The sequence below is a fragment of the Phyllobates terribilis genome, unplaced genomic scaffold (genome assembly GCF_046119375.1).
Source record: "Phyllobates terribilis strain yellow unplaced genomic scaffold, ASM4611937v1 Scaffold_7__3_contigs__length_470593459, whole genome shotgun sequence".
NCBI lineage: Eukaryota > Metazoa > Chordata > Amphibia > Anura > Dendrobatidae > Phyllobates > Phyllobates terribilis.
Genome location: NW_027362767.1, coordinates 93,528,634 through 93,547,682, shown reverse-complemented (window position 1 = coordinate 93,547,682; position 19,049 = coordinate 93,528,634). Strand labels below are relative to the sequence as shown.

The 19,049-nt window shown below is 40.4% G+C and overlaps 1 protein-coding gene across 1 annotated transcript in view; it reads right to left on the bottom strand.

Moving 5' to 3' along the window:
* The window catches only part of AVEN (apoptosis and caspase activation inhibitor), a 542,539-nt gene that overhangs the window by 70,345 nt on the left and 453,145 nt on the right, over nucleotides 1–19,049 (bottom strand). Inside the window, exon 3 of the mRNA XM_073639004.1 lies at nucleotides 15,475–15,545. Within this exon, the coding sequence (XP_073495105.1) occupies nucleotides 15,475–15,545 (71 nt within the window). The remainder of the gene's footprint in view (nucleotides 1–15,474; nucleotides 15,546–19,049) is intronic.

Here is a 19,049-nt window from a genome sequence, read left to right as displayed (position 1 = left end):
GCCAACACATCCGGTGAGCAGTTTAAATGCAACAGTAAAGGGCGCCAAATGCAGTATTAAGGGTGAGCCCACATCTTTACATGTAATAGTTAAAATATCAGAAAACAATGCATTTTCATAATACAATTCATATTATTCTGACAAAAATGATTTATTAAGCATCAGGCTTCCAAAAATAATAAGGGAACTTGCTGTTAAGTAAATATGGACACACGTGGTGAAAATTGTTGGTACTCCTTGTTTAATTAAAGAAAAACCCACAATGGTCACAGAAATAACTTGAATCTGACAAAAGTAATAATGAATTAAAAATCTATGAAAATGAACAAATGAAAGTCAGTCATTGCTTTTCAACCCTGCTTCCACAGAATTTTTCAAAAAATTAAACTCATGAAATAGGCCTGGACAGAAATGATGGTACCCCTGAAAATAATGTGACAAAAAGGACATGTTAAATGAAGTTGTGTCCACTAATTAGCATCACAGGTGTCTAAAATCTTGTGGGCCTGTCAGTGGGCCTGTATATAGGGCTACAGATACTCACTGTGCTGTTTGGTGACATGATGTGTACCACACTCAACATGGACCAGAGGAAGCAAAGGAAAGTTGTCTCAGGAGATTAGAAAGAAAATTATAGACAAGCATGTTAAAAGGTAAAGGTTATAAGACCATCTCCAAGCAGCTTGATGTTCCTGTGATTACAGGTGCACATATTATTCAGAAATTTAAGACCCATGGGACTGTAGCCAACCTCCCTCGACATGGCCGCAGGAGGAAAATTGATAACAAATCAAATAGACGGATAATACGAATGGTAACAAAAGAGCCTAGGATAACTTCTAAAGAGATTAAAGGTTAACTTCAAGCTCAAGGAACATCAGTGTCAGATCGCACCATCCGTCGTTGTTTGATCCAAAGTGGACTTCATAGGAGACGGACAAGGAGAACACCATTGTTGAAAAAAAATCATAAAAAAGCCAGACTGGAATTTGCCAAACTACATGTTGAGAAGCCACAAAACTTCTGGGAGAATGTGCTATGGACAGATGAGACAAAAATGGAAGTTTTTGGCAAGGCACATCAGCTTTATGTTCACAGACGGAAAAATGAAGCATATCAAGAAAAGAACACTGTCCCTACTGTGAAACATGGAGGAGGCTCAGTTGTGTTCTGGGTCTGCTTTGCTGCATCTAGCCAACACTGTTCAGCCAGAGACAGCGTAGGGGCAATTTAACTCATTAACATATTGCCTGTTGGCAAATAGAACCCCCAACTAAAGCTCTATAAAACTTAACTTTTAATAATTAAATCCTTATTATAGTAGTAATTTATATTAAAATTCCAATATAGGCGCAGGTAGTGAGGACTATCAGGATTATTCAATTGGCATAACTGTGTATCCAATAGCCATCCTATCTATTTCCATTATCATATGCTTGTGGCCGCGGACCACTTATTGCACTATTCCCTACCTGTCCTATTGTAAACTAAAATTATAGCCTCCCCGACATGTTTCGCCTAACCGGTGTCATCAGGGGATAGAGGCTAAATATATTGGAATTTTAATATAAATTACTACTATAATAAGGATTTAATTATTAAAAGTTACGTTTTATAGAGCTTTAGTTGAGGGTTCTATTTGCCAACAGGCAATATGTTAATGCTTTGCTGCATCTGGCACAGGGTGTCTTGAATCTGTGCAGGGTACAATGAAATCTCAAGACTATCAAGGGATTCTAGAGAGAAATGTGCTGCCCAGTGTCAGAAAGCTTGGTCTCAGTCGGAGGTCATGGGTCTTGCAACAGGATAATGACCCAAAACACACAGCTAAAAACACCCAAGAATGGCTGAGAGGAAACCATTGGACTATTCTGAAGTGGCCTTCTATGAGCCCTGAACTAAATCTTATTCAGCATCTTTGGAAAGAGCTGAAACATGCCGTCTGGAAAAGGCAACCTTCAAACACGAGACAACTGGAGCAGTTTGCTCATGAGGAGTGGGCCAAAATACCTGTCGAGAGGTGCAGAAGTCTCATTGACAGTTACAGGAATCGTTTGATTGCAGTGATTGCCTGAAAAGGTTGTTCAACAAAATATTAAGTTGAGGGTACCAACATTTCTCTCCAGGCCTGTTTCATGAGCTTAATTTTTTTTTTAATTCTGTAGAAGCAGAAAAGCAATGTCTGACTTTCATTTGTTCATTTTCAAAGATTTTTAATTTACTATTACTTTTGTCAGATTCAAGTTATTTCTGTGACCATTGTGGGTTTTTCTTTCATTAAACGAGGGCTACCAACAATTTTGACCATGTGTGCATATTCTCAGATTTGTTTGTTTCTGGTTCATGGCACGGTCCTTGTGTTAAAATGAAGCGAAGAGAAAGTAAATAAAGCCAATATGTTATCAGATACCTTTGACTCTAAACCTATCCGCTAAAGTCTCAAAATCAGACTAATTTGTGCAGTTACGTCTAGGTCTCTTTAATTTGACCGAATGCAATGTTCACTGTCCACAAGATTCAGTTAGCTGTTACTATCCACCTTTTTGAATTAGGTTCTGGATTGTATTTTATTGTCATTACAGAATAGCACAAGAACCAGATAACAATGTACAAAATGGAAGCACACACAACTTCGTACACGTACAAAGCTGCTTGGTCAATGGCGTTCTATTTAATATCATGGCGCACGTGTAAAATCATGCTTACTTGTAGCGTCCCAGGTTTCCATGCGTCATATCCCATCACTACACATACATCGGTATCTTTGGTTACCTGACAATGGGCTAATAGTGCGCAGGCACCAATGATGTTAGACTCTAACAAATGGCTGAAGCCTTAGCGTCCTGAGTTGCTTCGCTACCATGTCTGTCAGTGCGGAATTACAATGTAACCACCGATTCCGGGAAATTGGGATACGTATTTGCTTAATAGCAAGATGTCTTATTATTTTTGATAGCCCGATGTTCAATAAATCATTTTTGTCTGAATAGTATGAACTGGATTATGGAAATGTATTCTTTTCCAGTATTTTAACTAATACTCTTTAAAGATATAGGCGCACCCTGAATGCCGCATTTGGCGCCCTTTACGGTTGCATGCAAACTGCTCACTGAATGTGTTAGCGTACAGACTTGTCATTTGAGAAAGGAGCAGATGGCTCCAAACCGAGTTGTGGTTTGGACTTTATTATAAAATCTTTTGATTTTTTTTTAATAGAACATTCATCTTCCTTCGAACAAAAGAAGGCGGCAGATGTGTTTTTAGTGCGCCCTTTTGGATGTTTGATACCTTTCAATGGAATTTCACAACACTTATTATGTAATTATTCTCCAGGTGGTATGCGCTCCCAGAACACAGTAGGTAGGATGCGGTGATATATTAAGTAACCAAATTTTATTAACATAGCATGCAACGTGTTTCAGCTCTTATGAGCCTTCTTCAGGTATCACATATAGGCTACTACTGCTTTATGCATTTTATATATAAAAAAAGTCAGTGCATATCATTGTTGGGCGTGTGTTTTACCAAGGTTTTAACTCTTTCACTCCCATTTTATAAATAGCTTTACAAGCATAGGAGTATAAACATTAAAAACTAATCTGAATGAATCCAATTAAAAAAAAAATTTTTTTTTTACAATGTCATGTATAAAATTCATGCCAGTAAAAAACTTTTATTCTTTTCCTTTTTTTCCCCTTTTCCTTTCCCTCTTTTTCTTTCCCTTTCCTTCCCTTTCTCCTTCTCTTTCTTCCCCTTTCTTCCCCCTTTTTAAAAAAAATAAATAAAAAATTAAAATAAATATATGTGGTGGGTTTTTCTTTATTCTCTTCTATTCCCTCCTACCTTTTTCATTTATCCCTTTTCCTTTTTAGCTAAACCCCTTGTACCACATCATTTAGCCCATCAGGATATAATGTTCTTAATCGAAAGATCCAAAAGGATTCTTTCCGGTAAAGCATTTGTATTCTATTTAAACACTTCTGCAAACCGTGAACAAGAAGAACCTACAACTAACCCACCCAGTTTATTTTGACATCAAAAAGGTGAGTGCAACCAGCACTTATTTAATATATATTTGAATCTTGATACTGCACTTAGATTCTGCGCTCTCTCCCCTCGCTCCACTTTTCTTATTTTATATTTCACAACACTTATTATACATCCCAGAGCAGCTCTGAGGCTACATCAGCTGACAGAATGCAGACTATCTGGCAGCACAAAAAAACCCAAAACCTTTCATTAACGCTGTGCTGACTTTAGCACAACCTATTAAAGTGAGTCTTTTTAACTTGTCAGTATTTATTTATTTTGCCTACAAACTCATGCTATGAGCATTTTTTCTTTTAGTTTCCATCGGTTCATGCCCGCCATGTAAATCGGCTATCTGACTGTTATTAGTAATGTAAGAGACAATGATTACTAGTACGACTAATTCTTACAGTTCTTCTCTTCCATAGTGTAGAAGCGTAGCTAAGTAAAGGAAAGTTTGCTTCATACTGCATTTTTGGCCTCCGTAATACACAGTGTAGCGCAGTGGCACTCTGCCATTTTTGAAAGTATGTCGGGACCTAGAAGAAGTTATTCCATGAAAGGCAAAGATGGGAATATCTCTAAGTGGATTCCATTAAAGATTAAAGGTGATGAATGACACTATTAGGTATCCATTTACTGAATCTATCACCAAAAGGCGACAATGGTATCCAGAGATCGGATAGGTCATGAAAAGCTATTGAAAAGCTCAAAATGTACCTGTTAAAGAAGAGGCATTCATCACCTATATAAGAATATGGTATTCATTTATGAGAGATATATTTTCAGGATCTTATCCATGTAAATATTGTAGTCTGCTACATTCTTGCATACTTCAAACAAAAGCCAAAATTATACTTTTAGCCTCCCTCTATTTTATGGAAATGTTTAGTGTTAGTCTTGAGAGCTTTCCAAGCATATTCCCAAAGTATATGCTAAATATAAGAGAAATATAGAGAATGCGCACCCAATCTAACATCAAAATTCAACATTAATTGTATTTTATTCATTTCTTTTATGAACCGCTACGTGAACAGGCCAAATTTATCAATTTTTCACATTCTATGGCAATAACTCTGGAATCTAAGATAAAAAAAAAACAATGAACAAATACCCTGTAGTAATTAAATGAATACATAATAATAGATCATGTAAATAACATAAGGTACTTGGTTAACACTGCTTTGATCAAAAAATCATAAAAGTCATCCCACTGCGACAAGGTGTACCCAATCGGGATGGTACCTAACTCTTAGGTGTAGTTCACCAGGTGAATTCCATGTGTCAGCAGATGTCAAAATAGATATGGGCAGAGCAGGACCTGGCCCCAACTGTTCAGACACCTGCCCATGGAAAGCTATATAAACACAATGACTACAAAGGAATCTGGAAAGATAAAGAGTGCAATAGGGTCTTATCCAGGTTGAAAAGAAGAACAAAGGGAGAGGAAATGCTCACCTGGCGGGATTGTGAAAGTCACAACCTCTGTGTTAGTTTGAATAGATATAATCTGCTGCGGATCCACAATGGTATATCATGTAGAAGCTGGAGAACAGTGGAGCTAAAGGCCCCGTCACACTAAGCGACGCTACAGCGATCCCGACAACTATACGACCTGTCAGGGATCGTTGCTGCATCGCTATGTGGTCGTAGGTGAGATGTCAAACAGTCAGATCTTCCCAACGACGCAGCAACGATGCGGTGACCCGTAACGATCTGTATAACGATGCTCGCCTATGTGTTTCTGTGTCTGAGTCGTCAACAAGGTCGTTGGTAAGGTGTCAAACACACCGATGCATGCTACCCAGCGGGACCTCAACGATCAAAGAAATGTCCAGACCATTCCAACACGACCAGCGATCTCACAGCAGGGGCCTGGTTGCTACTAAGTGTCAAACGTAGCGAGATCGCTACTGAGGTTGCTGTTGCGTCACAAAACTTGTGACTCAGCAGCGATCTCGCTAGCGATCTCGCTTAGTGTGACGGGGCTTTAAGTCCACGCTGCCAACGGTATCAAATGCAGAGAGAACGTAGAAATTCAAATGCGGTTTTTATTCAACGTGTTTCGGTGCAGACCTGCTTCTTCCTCAGAACAAACCACAGAGAACTTTATGAAGAAGAAGGTCTGCACCGAAACACGTTGAATAAAAAAACGCATTTGAATTTCTGCGTTCTCTCTGCAATTGATACAGTTGGCAGCGTGGACTTGCCTCCACTGTTCTCCAGCTTCGACACAATATAAACAAAGTAAACATCCCAAAAAGGGGGAGCCACACCCCGGTATGTACAAAGTACAATATCTCTGGAATGTTTCAACATATCCCGGTAATATAGAGACTGTTTTTTCGTGACACATTATAGTTTATGATAATGGTAAATTTAGCTAGAAATAATTTTTGTTTATTTATAAAAATATCAGAAATTTGACAAACATTTAAAAAATGTAGCAAATTTCAAACTTTGAATGATTATCCCTTTAAGCCAGGCCATACAAAAAGTTAATAAATAACATTTATCTTATGCGTACCTTACATCAGCACCATCAGTAAAATGTTCTTTAATTTTGTTAGCATTTTAGAAGATTTAAAAATGTAGCAGCAAGTTTTCATTTTTTCAAGGAAATTTACTAAACTAATTTTTTTAGAGACTTATTCAGTTTTGAAGTGACTTTTGGCGGGTTTTAATTATATAGGTCCCCCAAACAGCTACCATTTTAAAAACAGCACCACTCACCATATTTAAAACTTCTGTGGGGTAGTGTATTAACCCTTCAGGTGCTTTTCGGGATTAATCCAAAATGGTATGACAGAAAATAAAATTTTTATTTTTACCATCTAAATATTGCTATCTTCTGAACAGGTAACTATAGCAGCAAGACTCTAAGGCCATTATTTGGCTGTAAATTACCATGGAACCATGGTTAAAGAGGGATCCCCTACACACTGATAACCATCTAGATGACATAGTCACTATTGACAGTAGCATCTAAGGGGTTAAACGGCCATGGTCGGTGCCAACATTGATCATGGCTGATGAAGGAGGGTGTCCGCCATAGTGCACAGCCGACAGCTGCTGCATTTTCACACATCGGGGGGATTATATTCTCTTATATCTCAGGTCAGTAAAAAGACGTATTGGTGGTCTCTAAGAGGTTAAGACATCCTCTGCTCATTCAGTTCTTAGTAGTCTAGTAGTAGGTCCTACTTAATGACTGCCTTCCGTGTGAGCATACAGAGGCAGCTGCCAATCACTGAGCAGGTCCCTAACAGAGCAGTTTAAAGGTAATCAGTCACTAGGTTTTTGCTACATAATCTGAAAGCATCATGATATAGAGGCAGAAAGTCTGATTCCAGAGATGTGTCACTCGCTCAGCAGTTTGCTTTAGTTCCAATACAATCAGAATTTTATCAGCAGGAGATTATCACTGCAGGACTAGGTATTTGGTGCCAGGCAGTTGAGCCAATCCTGTCTAACCCTGCCCCCAACACTGATTGGAAGCTTTAATGAAAATGTGCACAGGAAGCTGCCAATCAGTGGTGGGGGTGGGCTTTTACACAGCTCAGCCTTCTGAGCAGATGTACTACAGCAGAGAAAATAGGGATTCTATCAAAATTGCACCAAGCAGCTCAGTAAGTGACACATCGTTGGAATCAGGCTCTTTGCCCCTACGTCATGCTGCTCTCAGATTACATAGCAAAAACCTGCTGACATATTCCCTTGAATGTTTTAAGCATTTAAGAAATGGCAATAATATACAAAGTGGTGCAGTAGCCAATAAAATAAGAGGTGGAAACAGAGAACAAACAAAGGTAGGATTTTTAGCGTGAAACCCTATGAGCGAGACCAGTCTTCTGTTATAGTGGTAGAGCTGATCTCACTTCCCTTTATTTCTGTTATTATTCGCTATCAGGGATGTGTTTTTAACGACATAATATAGTAGGTGGTGCTGACAAAAGATAAAGGCAAATGTGAGAAGTGGAATTTTTACCATTACTTAAAGCAGTGGTTAGTATGTGAAGGTTTTTATTTGTTCTAGTGGCAGTTGATATGTGGGCATTATGTAGGTGATTATGGTATATTGGCAAATACCTGTTATTATAAATGCATTATGGCCATCATTAATACATAGGTTTTATTGCTGGTATCATATAGACAATATGACAAAAAAGCAAACTATTCTCCAAGTCTGTTACTATTATGTTTGCATTGTTAAGGGCACTATATGTATCTTGCATAGCCATGGCTGTTGGCTGCACTGAATATTAGCCTTCAAAAAGCACTGGACATGGTGGCATTACAAAAACATGCCCACCAGATTCAAGGTATTAAATAGAAATGAGGGAAACAACCAGCAGACACAAAGCCCCCCTAAAAAATACCTTTTAATAATTTACTCTAAAAAGGACGCAAAAATTCCATAGACAAACAACAATAATACTCCTAATGATAGGACATCAAGAATTAGGTAATACACCGACCGGGGGGGAATACAAATTAATCCTGTCCCTATAACCTCTCCCTTCCTGACAGCGGAGGTTGTAACCCTAATTTGTACTTCGTGGCGCCCCCGCTCCACGTCAGTGTCCCTAATGTCCCTACAAAGACCCTTATCTTAATTTTAACAAAACCACAATGGTGAGAAAGGGTAGAAAAAAAGTGAACGTATAAGTAAAGAAGCTGATAATTATTAATCAATAGTTATAGATGGCCAAATTCATATAGCAGGGTATATATCAGTGCTCTAGAATTAAGGAGCGCAATGTTTATCTTGCCATAGCCAAATCAATCAATAGCAGCCAGAGCAGTCAATCAATTTATGGTCAAGAGATAAATTTTCATTGGTAAGTAAAAAATGACACTTATCCTTAGTAGTCCCTAGTCCCAACGTCTTTCCCCCTAGTTTCCACCAGGGTTCATCAGGGGACCTGGGGAGGACATCAATCCCTCTCCCCAGATTGCCAGTCAATGCTGCGTGTATATCACTAAGGACTATTAATGATAAATGCCATTCTTTGTTTACTAATGAACATCTATGATTGACTGTCAAAAAGTGTCATTCCCTACTTTCTAATGAATATTTAGAATTGACTGCCATTTCTAGTAGTCTAAAATCTGGATCTGACATTGTGTTATGGATGTTATGCCTCTTTAGATACTAATGCCAGAATCCCATTTGATGAATGGTGAAATAATAAGGAATAAGTGTCTGTGTTGATTTTACTACTGTGTGGCATATATTTATTTAGGTGGGATTTTGTTTTTGGAGCCCTTTGGGGTACATAGCTGGATAACTAATGTGGAGTATGTGTCCATAAATTGATTGACTGCTCTGGCTGCTATTTGATTGATTTGGCTATGGCAAGATAAACATTGCGCTCCTTAATTCTAGAGCACTGATATATACCCTACTATATGAATTTGGCCATCTATAACTATTGATTAATAATTATCGGCTTCTTTACTTATACGTTCACTTTTTTTCTACCCTTTCTCACCATTGTGGTTTTATTAAAATTAAGATAAGGGTCTTTGTAGGGACATTAGGGACACCGATGTGGAGTGGGGGCGCCACGAAAGTACAAATTAGGGTGCCAACCCCGCTGTCAGGAAGGGAGAGGTTTTAGGGACAGAATAGGGACAGGATTAATTTGTATTCCCTCCCGGTCGGTGTATTACCTAATTCTTGATGTCCTATCATTAGGAGTATTATTGTTGTTTGTCTATGGAATTTTTTGAGTCCTTTTTAGAGTAAATTACACTGTGTTCTGAATTATTAGGCAAGTTGTATTTTAGAGGATTATTTTTATTATTGATCAACAACTATGTTCTCAATCAACCGAAAAGACTCATAAATATCCAAGCTTAATATTTTTGGAAGTTGGAGTGGTTTTTTTTTAGATTTGGCTATCTTAGGAGGATATCTGTTTGTGCAGGTAACTATTACTGTCCCGAATTATTAGGCAACTTAATAAAAACCAAATATAATCCCATCTCACTTGTTTATTTTAACCAGGTAAACCAATATCAGTGCACAAAATTTAGAAATAAACATTTCTGACATGCAAAAACAAAAACCAAAAAAATTAGTGATCAATATAGCCACCTTTCTTTATGATGACACTCAACAGCCTTCCATCCATAGATTCTGTCAGTTGCTTGATCTGTTTTCGATCAACATTGTGTGCGGCAGCCACCACAGCCTCCCAGACACTGTTCCGAGAGGTGTACTGTTTTCCCTCCCTGTAAATCTCACATTTTATGATGGACCACAGGTTCTCTATGGGGTTCAGATCAGGTGAACAAGGGGGCCATGTCATTATTTTTTCTTCTTTTAGACCTTTACTGGCCAGCCACGCTATGGAGTAGTTGGATGCATGTGATGGAGCATTGTCCTGCATGAAAATCATGTTTTTCTTGAACGATATCGACTTCTTCCTGTACCACTGCTTGAAGAAGTTGTCTTCCAGAAACTGGCAGTAGGTCTGGGAGTTGAGCTTCACTCCATCCTCAACCCAAAAAGGTCCCACAAGTTCATCTTTGATGATACCAGCCCATACCAGTACCCCACCTCCACCTTACTGGCGTCTGAGTCGGAGTGGGGCTCTCTGCCCTTTACTGATCCAGCCTCTGGCCCATCCATCTGGCCCATCAAGAGTCACTCTCATTTCATCAGTCCATAAAACCTTTGAAAAATCAGTCTTAAGATATTTCTTGGCCCATTCTTGACATTTTATCTTATGTTTCTTGTTCAAAGGTGGTCGTTTTTCAGCCTTCCTTACCTTGGCCATGTCCCTGAGTATCGCACACCTTGTGCTTTTTGATACTCCAGTAACGTTGCAGCTCTGAAATATGGCAAAACTGGTGGCGAATGGCATCTTGGCATGCTTCATGGGCAGTTATTTTGTGCCTTTTTTGGCCAACACGCTTCTTGCGACCCTGTTGGCTATTTGCCATGAAACGCTTGATTGTTCGGTGATCACGCTTCAAAAGTTTGGAATTTTCAAGACTGCTGCATCCCTCTGCAAGACATCTCACAATTTTGGACTTTTCAGAGCCCGTCAAATCTCTCTTCTGACCCATTTTGCCAAAGGAAAGGAAGTTGCCTAATAATTAAGCACACCTTATATAGGGTGTTGATGTCATTAGACAACACCCCTCCTCATTACAGAGATGCACATCACCAGATTTACTTAATTGGTAGTTGGCTCTCAAGCCTATGCAGCTTGGAGTAGGACAACATGTATAAAAAGTATCATGTGATCAAAATACTCATTTGCCTAATAATTCAGCACACAGTGTATTAAAAGGTATTTTTTAGGGGGGCTTTGTGTCTGCTGGTTGTCTCTGTCTATTAGGCCCCTCATGTGATATTCGGTTTGGGTGTTTAATTGATTAAATAGAAATGAGCAATGTAGAGCCACTGCACATCATCTTCTTATGAATATCTATTCTAAATGAAACCTTTCATTAAACTTTCGGATTATATGGAGCTTTCAGAATCCGGACACGGACGTAAGGCTGCGTGCACACGATGCGTTTTTCATGCGTTTATGCTGCGGAATTTCCGCAGCGGAAACGCATCAAAAACGCATGGTAATCCGCACCCCATGGTCCCCAATGGCAATCCGCAATGTCAATGCACATGCTGCGGATTTTTCCGCAGCGTTTCTGCAGCGCTCATAAATCCGCAGCATGTTCATTAATTTTGCGGAAGCGCCGCCATTGACTTGCATTGAGATGCATAGAATGCGCGTCTGTACATTTCTACAAGCGGATTCTATGCGTCTCTATGTGTGGATGGTACCCAGTTCTGGAGGAGAGAAGACTCTCATCCAGACCTGGGTACCATTGTACCTGTAAAAAAAAAGAATATAATAATAAAGTTTATATTCACCTTTCCGACGGCTCTCTCTGCATGCCGGCAGCGCTGAAGGACCTTCGGTGACGTCACAGACCGCAGGCCCTTCACCGCTGTGTCTCGCGATATGCCGGCAGCCGGGAACCAGACAGGAACGAGCGCTGCAGCACAATAGCTTTATTTTTTTTCTTTTTACGGTCACACTATATAAATCCATGCTGTTTGCATGGATTTATACAGTGTGACCTAGTTGTCAAGCACTTTCCAAGTGATGCTATCGCCTGGAAAGCGCTTGTCAATCTGCATGCGGAAACGCATGTGAATCCGCATGTATTCTGCAGGAAAAACGCATGCACAATCTGCATGCGTTTTTTCTGCCAGGAAGATGCAGAAATGCTGCAGAAATTTTCTGCTTCATTTCTGCATTGTGGGCACATAGCCTAAAAGTACAAGAAACTTAGATCAAAGGTGAGAAGACCTGGAGACCTTTACAAGGCTATGCTGAAGGAGAGGAATTGATTTCTGTGAGGCAACATGGTACAATAGCCAGGACCCAAGAATTCCTAAAATGTTGTAGAAATTTTGAAAAATAATTTAAGCCAATTTCTAAAAATGTATTAATGTTCCAAATGTTCTAGAAAATTATTAGCTACAGATGTGACAAAGGTAAACTATCTATACTAGATCTAGGAGATCTACAAGAGCATTCAGAGTTCCAATAGTGCTGTAAGGAATCTATTCAATGAATCCCTATATATAAATAGTTGTATTTCATAGCTCATAGCGAAAATTCAAAAAGGTGGAAGTATTGGTATAACTAAAGGAAGAGACAGCTCCAGAGCTAAAATCTGTAATATACAGCGCTAAATGAGAAATATCTACTGTGCCTGTGTGGCTTCACTTCTGTAAATCAATTTATCTTTTCACTGTATCAAACAAAAAGGATACAAAGGAGGGAATGGGAGCATAGCGCTGGTTTAAATAATGCAATTGAGAAGCAAAAAATGTCTACAGTATTAGAAGGCAATATCTGTCTAATGAATACATCCACATTCTACCCAAATCCATATATTAATATTTATGGAGAGGGCCCCGCCTCGGCTTATATTGGAAACGTACTGCACAGTCACAGAGAGCTGCCCATCAACCTTCAGCATTTCTAAAATCATCACTGACATCCTATTAGTATGCAGTTGTATCATGAAGGGAAATGCTAAGTAATGCAGACAGAACCTCTGGGATTAAAGGCGACAGCTAACTGTCCCTCAGCTGCGCTTTTAAAGTTCACTGCGACTCGGGCGAGAATTAAAGCTCATGATACATGCGGCTGCTTATCTGCAACTGCTTCTCTAAGACCTGGACATTCCTGGAAGCCTGTAACGCAAACCTCACAGTCACCAAAGTCATCGAGATTTGACTGCTGGCAGTGCGGGCTCAGCAGAGAGGCAGCTGCTAATGACTGCAGTTTACAGATCACATCTAATTTCTCTAACCATCGCTTGAATCGCTGCCACTTGGCTGTCATACCGCCTTATCTCCTGGCAGACAGCTCCGAACACACCTGGCTTCTTGCTACATTACACTTCATAAGGATGCTTTTAAAAGGCTCCGTAATTCACTCTCTCCCAAATAGTTCAGAGTCTGTGAGAATGGGAGCGCTCCAGTAATCAAAATGAGGAAGGCTCGTAATGGAAACAGAAATGAGATTGGATTTGTCCTCACCAGGAGAACAAACGTACGACTCCATTATGTGAACATAAAACGGGATTTCAATGGTAGCAACACATAGAGAGCTTATTAACAAAAGTAGAAATATTGTCCAAATGAACGTCAGAATCGGGTGCAGCGTATGCTCTCCTGATAACCAAGTCTGGAGTTTCAGACAGTGCCCCATCACCCTCGGCACCCGAAGTTCACCATTTATGTTAGCTAAGTAATCATTAAATTAATTGCCTGTTTCCACAACAGTCTCTAGTTTTCTTCATTATACATGAGAAAATTGCTACTTAGCCAAATCATTAATGAAAAATGACAAGTTTCATCCCTACCCCATAGTGGCATAGGTGTCTGCTTTCTCCACATCACTAACGGTACTTACCAATTGTACAAAACATAACAGAATTTGGAACATTTCATCAAAGAAAGTATGTAGGACAGCAAAGGCATCAACAGTCCAAGGTTGCCAACCATCCAGAAATTCCTGGACAGTCCATAAAACAGAATAAATTACCCTGACTGTAAAACAAATGTGATGCGCCCGTGATTTTTTTGAAGCTGGAAAAACTTGTTCAGATTTTTATGACTATTTGTCATCATTTTACATTTCATAATTAAGGCTGCAGACATATATCACTTAAAATGTTCATGATATATTATGGTGTTCCAATTTGTCTGTAAAAAAATGTTGGCTGTCCATGATTCTTTTTTTCTGGACAGATTATAAAAAAATAAAAATCAAGTTGGCAACTCCATAGTAGGCTGAAATTGACCTGTCACAGATAAGCTGCAGATAAGAAACATGGCACTTAGATACTGCTGCTCTACCATAGTGCTATGGCCTTGGACTAGGCAGTTTTCCAGGACAATCTGTGTACTGATCAAGGTCTGCTGTATAGGCATAAATGTATAACAATCTGGATTTCTGTTACTCATTAAAGTTTCCATCTTTCATCATATCTGAATGCCAAGCTTCTTACCTACTATATTATGGGACAGGATCCTACCTACCAGAAGTGCCATGCTTTTCCCTACTACAGATAAGCTGCGGGCATCTTCTCATTAGACGTAGTCAAAGCTATTGGTATACCCTACATAGCCACACAAATTACATCACAGTCACAGACCCCCATAACAGGGACTGGCTGGGAAGGGATATTTGAAAGATAATCGGGGTTAAACGTGGTGACCAATCCATGACTAAATGACGTCACTGCAGGTCCTTTCAGAACACCGCGGGACGCCAAGGACCGAGCATGCCACCAGAGAGGTAAGTATAATGGTTTTTTTTTTTATTTTTTACGTTTTACTTATTTTTTTACTAATAGTATCCAGGTCTGGATGAGAGTCTCCTCTTCTGCAGACCCAGGTACCATCCGCACATTGAACTGCATAACATCCACATGCATACACGTATGCATGCGGATGTTATGCGGTTCAATGCAAGTCAATGGCGGCGATTACGCACAATAATTGGTTCCGCTGCGGATTTTTCCGCAATGATAATCCGCAGCGGAAATTTCCGCAGCATGTGCACAGCACATGCGGATTATCATTGGGAAACATGGCAGACAACCTAACAAGCGTTTTTAATACATTTTCGCGGTGGAAATGCTGCCCCGGAAACGCATTAAATTCGCATCATGGGCACACAGCCTTATTATTTAAAATTGGTTATTTGCTATGTATTTGTTCATAAATGGCCACTGGTCAATTTAATCCAAAAAAGATTTGTTGTATTTTTCCATGAGAAAAGGGCCTTTTTTATTAACAGGTTGCATTATTTAAGAGTAATAGAATTGAGTCTGCCATACCTGATGATAGCAGTGCCCTGTACATACATTATCACTCCAGATACATAAACATCTTACCTGTGTACTACCCAGATTCTCAGCAGTCCAGCCTTTTTCATCAGCAAACCGGAACTGAGTGAAGGAATCCCCTAGAAAATAAAAGAAACATATGTTTAAAATATTTTAGTTCTTTGGAGCTGAGAGTCAAACCCTATGTAAATTTCAGTAATTATTAGATAGTAACAAACACACTTGAAGTACAGATGTGTCTTTGCTTAATGTTTCTCATATCCCAAGATAGTGTAAGATTAATAGAGAATTTAAAGCAATAATGCTAACCACTGAGCTACCGTGCTGCCCAAGCATGAAGGCATAGCTTAAAGGGGTTGTCCACTACATTTATACTGATGGCCTATCCTTAGGATAGGTCATCAATGTCTGATCGTCTGGGGTCTGACACCCGGCACCCCCGCCGATCAGCTGTTATTGGCGGCAGCCGGAAGAACTCACTTACCGAGCTGCTTTGTCTACTTGTAGTGGCCACGGCAGGGTACTGCACATCCACCTATTATTGATTTAATAGGAGGCGGAGGTGTAGTAACCTGCGGCGGCCACTACAAGTAGACGGAGCAGCTCGGTAAGTGATTACTTCTGGACGGCGGTCACCGCCGCCGATAACAGCTGGTCAGCAGGGGTGCCAGGTGTCGGACCCCGGCCGATCAGCTGTTATCGGCGGCCACCGGCCGGAAGTAATCACCCACTGAGCTGCTCCGTCTACTTGTAGTGGCCGCCGCAGGTTACTACACCTCCGCCTCCTATTCAAATCAATAGCAGGTGGATGTGTAGTACCCTGTGGCTGCCCCTACAAGTAGAAAAAGCAGCTGGGTTAAGTGAGCTTTTCCAGCCGGCGGTCGCTGCCGATAACAGCTGGTCGGGTGGGGTGCAGGGTGTACAGTGTAAAAGTAGTGGACGACCTCTTTAGCCACACTCACCAACATTAACTGGAATGGGCAGAGCTGCAGTACCAGGCACAACTACATCTGTACAAACCCTGTTGTGCCAGGTACTGCAAAAAAAGAGAACACAGTGCTCCACTGAGTGACATTGTCCTTTAATTCTGCTAATCCATGAGGATTTACTAAGTCTATCCTATGCAAAATGGCTCAATATTATTTCAATTTTAATTTCTACAGGCCATTTCTGTGTGCCATAAAAAAGTCAGTTATTTAGGCTACATGGGGATTCAAAGGGTGAATACATTTATTTAAAATGGGTTTTAGGGGACAGTTTTTGTATATCCATCAACTTGTAATCATTGAAAATAACAGAATCAACAGCCTCTTCTGCTCCAGCGACGCTTCTCTGCTGCTGCTCTGGTCTTTGTTGACAAACTGCAGTGTTGACCTCATAACTACGGCGCATGTGACTGCTGCAGCTAATCACTGGACTGCAGCAGTCACGTGCACTGTATTTGTGACAACAAAGACCTGAGCAGTGAGGACGAGGAGTTGCTGGAGCAGGGGAGGCTGAGTAACTGCTTGATATTTTTCATGCAGTCGATGGACATGAAAAAAAGATTAAAAAAACATTCCCGGAAATCCTCAATAAAAAATAATTGTTTATAAATAAATGAATCCGTATAGAATTTTGTACCTATCAAAATAAAAATACAAAATGGTGATCAAAGATGGACATTCTGTATACTTAAATGAAAGAAAAATTTTGGAAATGTTTTAAAAGAGGGATACGAGTTGAGCTTTATATTTTTACTGGTTGGACTGGGATTCTTGAATTAGAACATGCATTTATTTGAAGGATGAGAAATGAACACAACTAGCCTGAGACAGAAGTGCTTCTGAACCAGGAGCTCTGTGCACAAGTATTTAATTCAGTCTAATCTTATCTGAAAAAAGGGTAATGAATGGATTAAATGCTTCCATGTCTCTGCATAGTAAACATCAGCAGGCTCTTTCGAGTATGTTATCATATTTTTCCACAATCATTTACTGCGTAAAAACAGTTTTCCGCAAATCAAGCCTCGGAGCATTAGATTTAAGCTTAGTGCTTTAAAATTAATTTTCTTAGCAAATAAGAAATTAATAAACATACAATATCTACAGAAAGTCTAACCCAACTTGCCTGAAAAATACAATCTTTTGCTCACTGATTAGCACAGTTTTATGCTAAACACTAAAAATTTTCATCATTATTGTATTTATTAAAAAAAAAAAATCAATCTACCAAGCTAAAGAAGGTGATATATTATAACCAGGGATTTACAGGTTAGGAATAATTAATATTCGTGTTCATGCTAAAGTTCAGAGAGAAAACCTCATCAAGCTATGGGTACAGCAGATTATACTTTTTAATGGTCTCCCAATATGCAAACTATTCCAGCAAAGATCTTGTTCCCAGTAACTCATATTGTTCTACATAATGATAAGGGCCAATTTACACAGGCTGATGATTGGGGGACGAGCGTTTAGGGGAGCATGAATATAAATTATAAACAGCGTTTTGCTTGTTCATTGAGTGTTTGCCAGACTATGATTTTCTGCAATAATTTTTAAGCAGTCATCATTGTTATCGGCAGCCGCAGCACATTGTCTTGCTTAAAACAGGGAATGTGCTGCCGATAACATGAGGCTTTATGTGCCCAGAACTGTTGTATTACAGTGACTGCAAACTTGAACCCCAAACATGGACAACTCCTTATGTGACTGCAGACTTGTGAATCCTCACAGCACGCACACTGAACACTGTCAATATTCTCTGCTGACGGTCCTGAGAGCAGGCGGTTATGTGACCGCAAATATGCAATCTGCATTCCGACTAGACGTGTCCGTCCTTGCGCAATTCACTTGTATTGAGAGAGGCCACGCATGTCTAGTCGGCATGTGATCGTGTAATGGAGACAAAAGGGCCTCTAAGAGGATTCTTACAGGGTGCTTCAAAGATAGAGACAGATTGCCATCTGCTGGCCAGGCACAGTCATGTGGAACCGAGATGTACAAGAGAAGTTGAAGGGGGAGCAGATTTAGACGCTGGACCCAGTCAGGTGACTTCCAGGAAGGAGTTCCAAGGTACAAGAGGCCAGCATGCCAAGCCTGAGGGGTTTTTGGCGCCAAGCAGCAGAGAGGAGCAGACGTGCTCCCTGCGTGTTGAGAAGCCCCGCGTGGCAGGTCTAAGCCGGAGGCCTGCGAGGTGCCATAGCCGGGCGCCGGTGAATGAGCTCCGGATCCCTCACAGATGTGACTCAAGTGCTGTGCCTACTGAAGAGAGTCGGAACCTGCTTGCGGTGCCGAGTGAGTTTGCGGAACCCGACGTCGCCCGGCGACAGACGAGGTCTGGACCCCCCTATCCACGTCTTGAGAGACTGCCTCCAACGGCCAGGAAGAGAGGAGTTGGGAGACTGCTGAGCCAGGAAAGTCACGCCAGTAAAAGCAGAGGAGCTGCATACGTGAACAGGGCCGTCACTTCTACTGTTCACTCACGGTACCGGGGCCAGTTGGGTTTAGGTACTCAGGTTAGGAGGGGAGCAGTTGGGGCGGAAGAAGCTAAACTTGCTCTAATTGATTTTGTCCGGAAAAGACTTGCGGCCTAGCGGGAATAACCGGTGACCCCCGCTAGGGCCCTATACAGAGATAAAGAAC